The following is a 12314-nucleotide window of genomic DNA, read 5'->3' on the forward strand; positions in this document are numbered from 1 at the left end:
ACGTCCTTAGCATGGTGCAATCGCCGTATTACATAATTAAATGAATTATTATCATTAGTATTATTGGGTAGATAAATTCGGTTTTAAAAAAATTATGTAGATAAATTTCAAATTTCTTAAATAATGATGTGAAATTTGTCCATGTTGATGAGGCTTTAAAACCCCACAGCCTAAAATTTCTTAAAATAATGTACCTAAAATGCATGTAGCCATTCATTACTACGTTCAGAGGCTCCATGAAGTGTTTGGTACACTAGCCTAAACGTGACTACTTATCCAACATTTAATGCATTAAATAATTTTTATAAAGTCAATTAATATATTTAAAGTAAGTTTTGCTGAATGTGAAATTTAGTTATTAATCAAATTAAATTTATAAAAAAGCAAAAGAATATAAAAAAGTCTTTTCTGATTGTAATTTTGGAATTTAATTTCTAGTAAAATTTGAAAAATCGTCACCTCAACCTAAAAAATAATTTAATGATACAATCCGGCAAATAGACCAATTGGCATCGATCAATCTATGCCCTTTTTGGTTATAAAATTTAGGCTTTGTTTGGCTTTTCTTTTTTTATATTAGTTGGTAGATTTCCAAATAAAAACTATGCTGACAACACATGATTTTGCGTTTCTTTTCAAAATTTTCAACAGTTTTATTATAATTTTTTCACACGCATCACGTGTGTTTAATATAATATATATAATATAATACATTAATATTATGACTTTTTTATAATAATAATTTTTTATTTTAAATATTTATTTTATTCATGATTTTTTACATCTAAAATTACTATTAAATCAAGTGAAAAGTTGTTTATCTCTATCTATAAGAGATAGTTCACAAGAAAAGTTGTAAAACGACAAAAATATGCCGAAATTATTAATAAATGCACATAATAAAAATTACGTATCATATATAAATATTGGGGAAAAATCCACGTCACTACTTATTAGCCTCAAGTGTAATAATAGCTAATACTCCTTGAGTCCTTGTATGCTTAATCTATTATTTTTAATACATGGTTTAAAATATATATATAAATTAATTATTATGATCTTTTATTTATGTTGGACAAATAATTGAGCATTTTGGGGGTATTTTAGAGATTCTATAAATCAGATTGTTTAGTTTCTATTCGACTCAACTTTTTAATATATATATATAATTTTGATCACTTGCACCCTAAGGTGCAGGATTTTTCGTATGCGACCCCGGATTTTAGTGTAAACAAAAATTACTAAAACCCGTTATCGGATTTTTGTGGTCGCACACGAAAAAATCTGCACACTAGAATGCAGGTGATCATTGCTATATATATATATATATTTCAAGCTCCGCCCCTATCTCATACTACAGAAAAGATATCTTCAGTTTCTTTTTGAAGCATGAACTAAACCAAAATTACCTTAAGTTAAATTCTTAGCCATTTGATCATATTCAAGACCCTAAAATCCAATCACCAAAAATCAAAATCATATCCTAATAATTTAGTTTTTTTTTAAAAAAAGGGTACACAAACAGTGGCAAGCAAAAAAGACAGAAGCAAGTGATAAAGCCACAAACAGTGGCTCTTTGAATATAGAAAAAGATTGTGCTTTTTCAATTATTTGGGGGGTTAGGTACAAAAATTAGAAGCTTCCAAAGATATTTTCCTGCTAACACTAGTATAATCGTGGATTATTTCGCTAGATTATGACGTTTAATCATACTAATCTCGTCATTAATTGGTTAATCAATGTGGTTGTACCTCGCCATGATATTTTCTACATACTTAGAAGTCCAACTCCAACTACCATCACATGCAGTGCCTTTGATTGTGGGCCTAATTGAATTTGTTGCTGCTCTGGCCCCACCTGGCCCAGCCCAAAACTCAACGCTTTCACAGTCTTGGGCCCACTCTACTCCTTTTTCTTTTCTTTTTTTTTTTTTTTCTTTCCATTGTTAATTAACTGGCAAGTGTTTATGGATTTTTGGTAGTTAATCGAACTGATTCTTTTATATTACACGATTCACCAAAAACGTTAACATTTCGAAACACTTTAAATTTCATGCAATCTATAGCTTAGGATGGGGCGATTCTACTTTTTTGTTTGAATATTTTCGATGATCGTTTATGATTTTTATCGAAATATGTCTCTTTTTTAGTTACTTTAAGCGTAAAGTTTGATCGGAATCATTTAACCAAACAAAACCATATAAAACATTTTAATTTCGTTTGAAACTCTAACTTTAGCAATGTATCTATATATACTATATATGAAGCTTGAGAAACTTTATACTAATCGATTTGATTAATCCACATGACATCAAAGTCAAACTATACATCTAGCCTAAAGAAATAATCATTCATTTGATCTATAGATTAATTAAGGGCAAAATGACCGATATCAAAAAAAAAAATCTATTATTTGATGGAATTCATTATCCTGTTCCATTAAAAATTAAAAAAAAAACTAGTTATCACTTCGTAGATTCTTTTCACTCGATATATTTTTTTATTTCTAACATTACTTGATTTTTTTTTATGTACGTGGGGTTTTTTTTTTTTTTTTTTATCATGTACATCGATAACTAGTATGGATAATGAGTTTGGCTATTTATTCAGTTACTTCAAGAACCTAAAATTTGGCAGAGAAAGGGTCAAATTCATGACTAACTTTTTAAACTGCAAATTAATAATGGGGTGGGGTCATGTTATTTGGGTCCAAAACTATCAAGTTGACAAAGTGCGGTGGAAGAGAATAGTTTCTTAATAATACAAAATGGAAGTAAACTCCCTATACACTAGTCTAGTCACTAGTGCATGCCCTTAAACTTAAACTTTGACTTCACTTAACTTATTCATTTAATTCTCCCCCCACTTGAAATCTTACGCTAAAGGGGGGGAAAGTTTTATAAGACACTTCTTTCATGGTATTGGTAGTTTAAATGAAGAAATTTAGATTTATCTCGTACTTATTTACATTGTGTAATGGATTTAAAATGCAAATAATATCAAAGTTGTTTGGAATTTATCGCGATTAGTAGGTAATAAGTGGGAGATTGTGTTTGATTTTTCTTTACTTGAGTGAAAATCCATGCATCTTTAGATAATTTGCTCGTTTTTTTCAAATTTAAGTGTCGTGAACCACACATTTTGTATGTAAAATAAAATGTTGTTTATTTTTAACATGTTAAAATTATTTGGTCTGGAATTATTACTATTATTGATATTGATACAGGCAAGCAAGTCAATAATTGAAGAAAATTCAATTCAAGTTATGTTACGTACGTAAATTTTGGATCTCGATGAAGATGGAATGTATAAAATTTTATAATTTTGTATACATGAACTTGGAAATTCCTTTTCTTTGAGCTGGTTTTTGGAGTTGAGTTAGACACAAATCCATTATCGTAAGCACACATTTTGTACGTAAAATGTTGGTTATTTTTAACATGTTAAAATTACTTGATTTGGATTATTATTGATATTGATACAAGCTATCAAATCAATAATTGAAGAAAATTCAATGCACGTCATGTTACTTTCGTAAATTTTGGATCATGATAAAGAAATGTTAATTGTCTCGCACCGATTGAATAAAATTTATGAGAGTTGCGTAAATAGATTCGGATAATTTTTTTTTTGAACTAAAATTTTGGGTTGAGTTAGACTCGAGTTCATATTATTAACAAGCACACACTAATATACAAGGAATATATTGGGAAAACAAAATGACAACAGAAAAAAAAAAAAAAAAAAGAATCATACTACTCTACATCGAGTGTTAATCCTTATATATTTTTGTACTGAGTGATAATTTGAATTCTAAACAAATATATCGGGTCCATCATATGATCATCTTATATAGAAATAGATAGAAGATAAAAATCCCGACGTAAGATAGACTTTTTTTTTTAAAAAAAATAAAGTTTATCGGTAAAAAAGATATATTAAACGGTTAAATCCAATTAAACCCCAATGATGATTTGTTCCCTTGATATTATATTTAATCGGGGTTTGTTAATATCGTGGGCCTCCGGCGTAAGATAGCAAATGCATTGCAGGTGAATGGAGTAAACAAAGGTTGGTGAGATATGATTAGAATTAGGTGGGCCCTCTAGGCCCATTTCGGATAAGAATCGTAACTAGATAAATGTATGGGCCCAAAGCCCATAAAGCGTGTGGTGGTGGCGCCACCATCGCCCGCCGCTCACGGCCATCATTTGATGGTTGTCTCCGCCCATCACTTACCACATCACTATAAATTTATATAAAATATTTATTGTCAATTTTGTATCCTTTTCGCCCAAGTCCTATATTTTTTAAGATTATTATTCAAATATGTGACATAATATATAAGCCATGTATTACATTTATCTCTTTTATTTTAAATTTAAATTATCCTCTCGCATCTCTAGTAAGCGATGTCGCCGATATAATATATCAATCGTATAATCTAACATGTACACAAAACTTATGTGAAACGATCTCATGAGTAAATTTTGTGAGACATATCTCCTAATTGTGTTACCATGATAATATATTACTTTTTATACTAAAATTATAATTTTTTTATTGTAAATATGAGTAAGTTTAACCCGTCTCACAAGAAACCAACTCCAACATGCGTTACACATCAACTATTATACGTGAGGTTAGCACGTTCAAATTTTTTTTTAATACTTTTCTCGTATACCATTGAATTGAGTTCAAATAATACGGACTTAAATTAAATTAATGTCATATGTGGGTCATGGGGATCTTATTTGAATATATGATATATAATTTTATAATGGACTCATGACTAGGGCTGTAAATGAGCCGAACCGAGCCGAACTATAGCAAAATTTTAGTGTTCGAGTTCGAGATCGAGATCGAGTTTGAATTGAGATATTCAAAGTTCGGCTCGAAGCTCGAAATTTTTTTTTTTCGGCTCGAGTTCGATTCGATAGAGAGTTCGAGTTCGATTCAAATATATTATATAAAATATTATATATGTATATTATATAAAGGTTCGCGAGCCGGCTCGCGAACTTTCGAACAAAATATTTTAGGCTCGAGTTTGATTTGTATAATAGTTCAAGTTCGGCTCGAGTTCGGCTAGAGTTCGAAAAATTCGAATACAAATCGAATATTTTTTCGAGCCGGTTCAGCTCTTTTACAGCCCTACTGAGGACCAAGTTTCTAAATTCATTAATAAATTCACCTACTAACTTAAATAAGTGAGTGAAATATTCAATTAGAACCAGTCTTTAAAATTTTGGTGAAGGCAGAAAAGTAAGAAGAAATCGGTGGTGTGCAGTTCTCTCACTTTGTCAGTGCTGTATCATCCTTCAATTTCTCTTGTCCTTTCTTAAAAATATTATAAACTATAATGTATAAAATTTGAAAAAGTATCATATAAAGAGCATATAGAATATAATATTTTCGAAACTTTTATGACCTAACATTTGGCTTTGAAAAAGCATCCTTGTTTGTATTTTTGCATAACTTGTTCTATTCTAGTATTTTCATCTCCTTTTCTTTTTTGTTTTCTTGCTCTTGTTAATCACTATAATTCCCAAATTAAGGGGATTAGGTCCGACCAATCAAGAATCTAACCACAAATAATGTTCGTTAATTGGAATTTTCGACGAATCAAAATTGGATGAATTTATCTTACACACCATTTTAATTTATTTAATACTAAAATGTATAAATAAAATAAATTATACAAAAAAAATGCATTGGTTCAGAGAGTAAGAAAGTATTGGTCAATGGATATGCATCATGGAGATGGAGGGAACAAAATTTTTTTGTGGAAGTTGTTTGATGAGAATCGATAAAAGATATCTCATTTAAAATGTTAGTAGGACATTGAAGATCGAAGGTCGCTCTATGATTATTAGAATCGAGTCTCGAATCCGATACTTCATTTTAAGAAAAAGGTTGACTCCGAAGGGAATTCCATTCCTCATGAGTCAGAGGCTCATTGGCTCATGTGGAGGTTAAATCGAGGGATTTGCACGAGCGGCAGTGACCTGAAGGAGGGAGCAACATGGCCAACTCCAGAGCATACCCCTACAATATTTCAGCAGGAAATATGCTCCACACGAAGATCGAACTCACAACGTTAGGAAATCTCTTTTCACGTCACTTCAGACCTTACCAACTCGCCTATGCCCTTGTGGGCCCGATACCTCATTTTAAACTTAAGATCTTGACGCACGAGCTATTTACAGTTAATATTTGAAGTGCATGCAAAAATAAGATATAAAAATTTATTTTTATAATAGACAATGAATATAATTAAAGTTAATCATAAAAGCCAAAAGATATTTACCATTGATAGTAAAAAGAGGGGATGAGATGAGATGGGAAAAGCTAAATGGAAATGGAATTAATGAATATGCATGGAAAATGGGGACACTTAGTTAGAGCTACCACTTTGCCTGCGGGGCCTAGTGACTCCCAACCGATTGAACAAACATTAATTTGGTATTGAATGAAGATGACCCCATTGGAACCCCATCACTTACTCAAAAGCATGGACCTATATATAATATATACTTTTGAATTGGTGAAATAAATAAATTAATCTATAATTTTCAAGTTTTTTTTAATCGAGAGAAAGCATACCCTTCAGTAAATGCACCAACAAAATGTTGGCAACATTTGAGATATATATGTATAGTTATATTCAATTATTAAAATAAATATTATTTAAAATATACATAATTTTTAAATTTAAAATATACATAAGTTCATACATCATGAACATACTCGGAGAACATCGTTTTAAAAAAGTTTATTTGCACTTATAGAACATTTAGACTTTAGAGGGCCCCATCAAGTTGATAAATACTTACTTTATCCCATTACCATATAGATGTATTTATTTTTTCACTTGTTCCAAAATATATAGTCAAGTATTTAAATTGAATAATATTTATTCTGTTCTTTCAATAATTTATTACTCATGTTTAATTTGCATTGTTATAATTAATTTGGGTTGGAGGGATTATGAAACACCTATTAAACAAGGAGTTTTTTCAATGATATTCTCAATCGGTGCATATAAGGGAAATAAACCTGCGTTGGCCCAATTATCAGATGATATTTTAAAATTATTAATTTTTTTTTACTATATGTAAAAATAACTTTAGATTAATTTTTTATGGGCATGTTTTCCGTCATATTGTTAATTTAGTTTAAAGAATTATATAAGTTATATACGAAAAATATTGTAAAATACAACCAGGTCGGATTTTAGTGGGTAGGTAATAAGGCTAAAATGTGGCTTTGGGCCTGGACCGATATCAACCAATTGGATACGAGGGATGACATGCTCACAAAGTTGCAACATAAATTCTATGCCGCAAAGGACCAAAGTTTTTTTTTTTTTTGAGTTAACAAAGGACCAAAGTTGATATAACCATTAACCAAGTCTTACAGTCCCGTTAATTCTATGGATAGATACGATTCAAGACGGTCTCGTTCGAGTCAAACATGTCCATATCTATTATAAAAATTAATATTTTTGACATAAAAAATAATATATTTTACTATATTATTAAAGTAAAGACCCTCTAATTAACAAACTTTCAATTAATTGGTGAATCTTGATTTAAAATTATCATCTCCTAACTTAATTTTCAATAAAACCTAAATTATTGGGCAAAATAGTCATTTTATACGGTTTCCTCTTTTCTAACCATTAAAAGCTCACTTCGTGCCCTTTAATATTATTTTATTTACAAAAATGACACTCACTTTATAAGATTATATTTTTTTTGAATATTTGTTTAGCAAAACATTATATTTTTATTATTTTTTAATTTTAAAATTTATTATTTATTACCTTCGTTAAAAAAAGAAATGTACGAGCACACAATGCGTGCAGAGAAATACTAGATTTCATGAATGTGGAGATTTCTATCACAAAAAATTGAAGTGAGTTGCGTAATTTTGTACCTTAAACTATTATCTAAAATATGCGAAGAAACTCAGAACGCCTTTCTATTGCTAAAAGAAAAGGGTTCTAACATGGAGAATCCAAAACAGATCATGCATAGCATCGGTGTAAACTGACCAAAGGTAAAAGGGGAGAAGAGAATGACGACGATCTGTAAACTAACTGAAAATATGGATCAAAAAATCTGACAAATATAACTCCTCACAAGCGGCAAAGGGCCGTAATCTGGAACAAAAGTTTCAGTTTCACCTTCAGATTCAGAAACCACGGCATTAACTTTCTTTTGTTGAAGGGGTTTTCTTGGCAGCCTCAGCAGCAGCTTTCTCTGCTTCTATATCAGCAACAATGGCATCAATTTCAGCCTCTTCAAGCTGCTTAAGTCCATGTTCTTTAGTCATCACCGCAACTTCAATGTTTTTTCCACCACCCTCAACAACCTAGAGGTATCACAGAAAGACCATCTGATTTAGAACGTAATAAATTCATCAACTTATTTGGAAAACCATGTGCTTTAGAAAGCGGGAAGGGATGAGATGGGAGGTGCTCAGATTTTATTGACCATCAATTCTAGTGGATGTCACAGACAGCTACTTCTGCCATGGCAGAAAATGATGCATGGCCTGAAATCTTTATACTTTACTTTCATGCCATTATACAAATAAAGAAAATGCAAACACAAACAAGTAGTGGCATCTCCGAGATTTAGCATCTAAGTCTCACAAACCGCATAGTCCTAAAACATACAAAACACCACACAATCACCAGTCAGGGAAAAGATAACATCAATAAGAACCGATTTCCTCTGCAGGATGCAATCGATAAAGGATGAAGTAATTTTGCATCCTTTATTGCAGTGGTACAGCGACCTAAAAATTTCCCATGGAATGAAAGACAGATAATAAGCCACATAATGCACTAATAGGCAAAAATATGATAATGCTTGAAGAAAAACAAACAGTAAATTGCAACGGTCACTTCCATCAAAAGCTGAGAGAGATCAGGTACAGATACGTCGCACTGATAACAGCATCAAACAAAAGATTGTAAAACACAAAGCATCAAGTTGCATCTACACGGATAATTTACCTCAAGCAATGCACGAATGGCTAACTTAACAGTTTCTTGGCCAGAAGTTTCCTTGTAATTCTTCTCCAAAAACTCCCGGATAGAGTTTGAGTTTCTACCAGTGGCATTTGCTTTCCAAGCTGAAAAAGTCCCGGATGGATCGGTTTGATAGAGCGATGGAGTATCAGTGTGTGGGTCAAAACCAATAATCAGAGTTGAAAGTCCAAAAGGCCTGACACCACCACTTTGTGTGTACTTTTGCTGAAGACCAGCAATGTACCGAGTTATGTATTCAACTGTTACAGGGTCCTCAATTGTAAGCTTATGACTCTGGCACTCAATACGCGCCCGGTTTATAAGCACACGAGCATCTGCTTTTAGCCCTGCACAGGCCAACGCAATGTGATCGTCCAAATTGACAATCTTTCTCACTGATCTGAAGTTACCAGAAATGGAGACACGTTACAAAGGAGCTTAAACTGCAAACTACAGTAAAACTAACCATGAACAATTACAAATCATACATCGATTGCAAGATCGTGCAAGCTGAGCACAATTGAGTCATACATATAGAAGGCTTACCATCTGAAATCTGAATAACACAATCCAACATTTCGAAAATGATAAAAATCAGTGTCTTTTCTCTCTTTAAACAATTGTGCCCTAAAATATATTTGTCAGGAGATAAGGCTATTATCCAATTCACACAACTGCCAGATTAACATCCAAGCCTCTGCTACTCGTCACAAACCAATCAAAATTCCAACCCAAAACAAATCCTTCAACTCCATTGGTACTTGCTGGCATTTTAGAAACATAAACCAGATCTTACAAAATAAACGATCAAACCCTAAACATCACACGAAAACAAAATCAAACGAAAACTACACAAGTCCAAGCAACAAGATAAGTCCAAAAACCATAAATTCCCACAGAACGATCCACTAGGGGTGCGAGAGAGTGACCTGGAATCCTGAAGCTTAGGGGTGGACTTCTTTTCGACGGCCAAGACAATGGTGTCGGCACCACGAACACCGACGACGGCGTTCCCTTTGCGCACGGCCTCGAGGGCGTACTCCACCTGGAAAAGGTGGCCGTCCGGCGAGAACACAGTGATTGCTCTGTCATATCGCGCCATTTCCAAATCTGCAAATACACTCAGTCTTGTATATATCTTTGTTAGCACCGATCGGTCGATGTGAGGAAAATGGAAAATCACAAAAAATAAAGACACACAACAGAACTTGGACGATACGACAAGCTGCTGCAAATTCAACCAAAATTGAGAAAATAATTATGATATTGTTTCTAACCAAAAAAAAATATGTAAATTCCGATATTTAAAAAAATTTATATATATTATAACAAAAAATAATGTTTTTTTTATGATAGGATTGAATAAAAACTTAAAAAATTGACTCTCATAAGAGTTTTTGTGATGTTTTTTAGAATGAACATTTATTCTTCTGAAAAAAATAAATGTGATCATGATTTATAATTAATTTGATACCAGAATGAAATTTATAATTCAAAATTTGAAGTTTGAAACTCAACAATAATAAATCCTTTTTTTTAATTTAAGAAAAATAATAAAACTTATAAATCTCGATATTTTATTATTTTCACTTTTTTCCGATAAAATAAATTTATTTTTATTTTTCAAGCCTTTTATAGTTAGCCTTTTATAGTTTCATTTGTGTTACTTGATCAACCATGCATCGAGTAATAACGCGTAAATTTATTGGATGATGCTAAATGTACAACAAATATCGTGTACAACGATATTTATAATAATTATATTATGATATTTGTTATTTTATCGCGAGATTTTGTATTCAATTTATCGTGAGATTTTGATATATTTAAGTTTTGCATTGTGTTGTAAGATTTGTTGTACAAAAATCGTTGAACATGTAGCATTACTCAAATTTATTTGGTCAAATACATTTTAGACGAATAAAAAATTAGTTGAAGTATGTACTATACAAAAAATCTAGACCTCTACATAAGATTTAAAATTTGGGTAATGCTACATGTATTGATTCTTACACGTTGGTTTACACAATACATTTAAAATTACATGATTATCCTTGCACTTTATATGAATTTTTTTTAAAAAAAATGCATGTAGGATAATCATGTAATTTCAAATGCATTGTATAACCCAATGTGTAACGCACCGTGTACATGTAGCATTACCCTTAAAATTTTATTTCTATAAAATACAAAATCATTGACTTGTCTAAAATCTTGAATCATGTAAAGCTTCAATGCGTCATCATCTTAGGCTCTGTTTGATACCGTTATTAATAGTCTATGTATAAAATTATCGTGTCTAATCACACGTTCTTCTCATCATATTATTTATTCATCTATTAATTATAATTTTACATCAATCAAATCATTAATTATTTATCTTACATCAATCAAATCATTGAATTGAAATTACTATATTACTCCTTATAAATAATATTATGTATATATTTTTATTATTACTAAAAGGATAATATGGTAATTTACCATTTTAATATAAAATTTAATCAATCAAATCAAATAAACTATAATATATCAATAAAATCAAATCAAATATCCACTATTTTTTTTATTTATTTTTTATTACATTACATTACTTATCTATATATTATTTATCTCATCATTCGCACCAAAATGAGCCTTAATAAATGAATGTGGTTGCGTATTCATTAATAGAACGTATTTTAACAAACTCTATAGATCATGGGAAAGGATCCTCTATTGTGGCCCACAACAAAGGATGTTCACCGCCACAACACATTTGTTCTTTTTTTTTTTTAATTTTTTTGTTTTTTATATATTTTAAATTCATTTTTAAATTCAAATTTTTTATACAACCACAGCACAATATTATTTTTGTTTTGCATTTGTTAATATATTTAATTCTTTATTTTTTAAAACATTTTTGGGTTTTTTTTCCCTAAATTTTTTGGGGCTTTGTTCTCTATTGTGGCCTTTTTTTTATGAAGTACATTTTAATTTTCTTAATAAAAAAACATCATTTTTTTTAATCTTGTCAATTTATGGTATCACTTTTTTTGTCTTATAATTTATATTTCTTTTTTTAGGAGACTTATAATTTACATTTCAATACTAGTGCACTTCTATTGAAATTATTGATTTTAAGAAAATTAGGGGTGTTCATTATTTAAAAAATTCGGTTTAGTTCTATAAAATTTCAATTAATTCAATTTAATTTTTGGTTTCCATAAAAAAATTTGGTTTAACCTAATTAAAAAAATTATAAATAATTATATTTTAATTCTGATTTTGAT

At 30.5% G+C, this 12314-nt stretch overlaps 1 protein-coding gene across 2 annotated transcripts; it reads right to left on the minus strand.

Annotated features, from left to right (window-relative positions):
* Positions 1 to 7955: 7955 nt before the first annotated feature.
* Positions 7956 to 10288, minus strand: LOC140883269 (proteasome subunit alpha type-7). Of its 2 annotated transcripts, none has more exons than XM_073289672.1 (3): positions 9972 to 10272; positions 9028 to 9389; positions 7956 to 8378 (listed from the first exon to the last, which is right to left on the minus strand). In XM_073289672.1, exons 1-3 carry the CDS (start codon positions 10132 to 10134, stop codon positions 8214 to 8216), a joined length of 690 nt encoding a protein of 229 aa, XP_073145773.1. In that variant the 5' UTR covers positions 10135 to 10272; the 3' UTR covers positions 7956 to 8213. The 2 variants fall into 2 exon arrangements, with proteins under 2 accessions (XP_073145773.1, XP_073145772.1); XM_073289671.1 differs by having other exon boundaries at positions 7960 to 8378; positions 9028 to 9442; positions 9972 to 10288.
* Positions 10289 to 12314: the final 2026 nt, after the last annotated feature.

Source organism: Henckelia pumila, chromosome 2 (genome assembly GCF_033568475.1).
Source record: "Henckelia pumila isolate YLH828 chromosome 2, ASM3356847v2, whole genome shotgun sequence".
Taxonomy (NCBI): Eukaryota; Viridiplantae; Streptophyta; class Magnoliopsida; order Lamiales; family Gesneriaceae; genus Henckelia; species Henckelia pumila.

Excerpts from the sequence above, each read along its gene's own strand:
- LOC140883269 (XM_073289671.1), bottom strand. The coding sequence starts at position 10,144 with ATGGCGCGATATGACAGAGCAATCACTGTGTTCTCGCCGGACGGCCAC. Across the intron at positions 9,443-9,971 it reads CCTAAGCTTCAGGATTCCAG|ATCAGTGAGAAAGATTGTCA; the intron begins GTCACTCTCTCG and ends TGGTAACTTCAG. Across the intron at positions 8,379-9,027 it reads CCATTCGTGCATTGCTTGAG|GTTGTTGAGGGTGGTGGAAA; the intron begins GTAAATTATCCG and ends TGATACCTCTAG.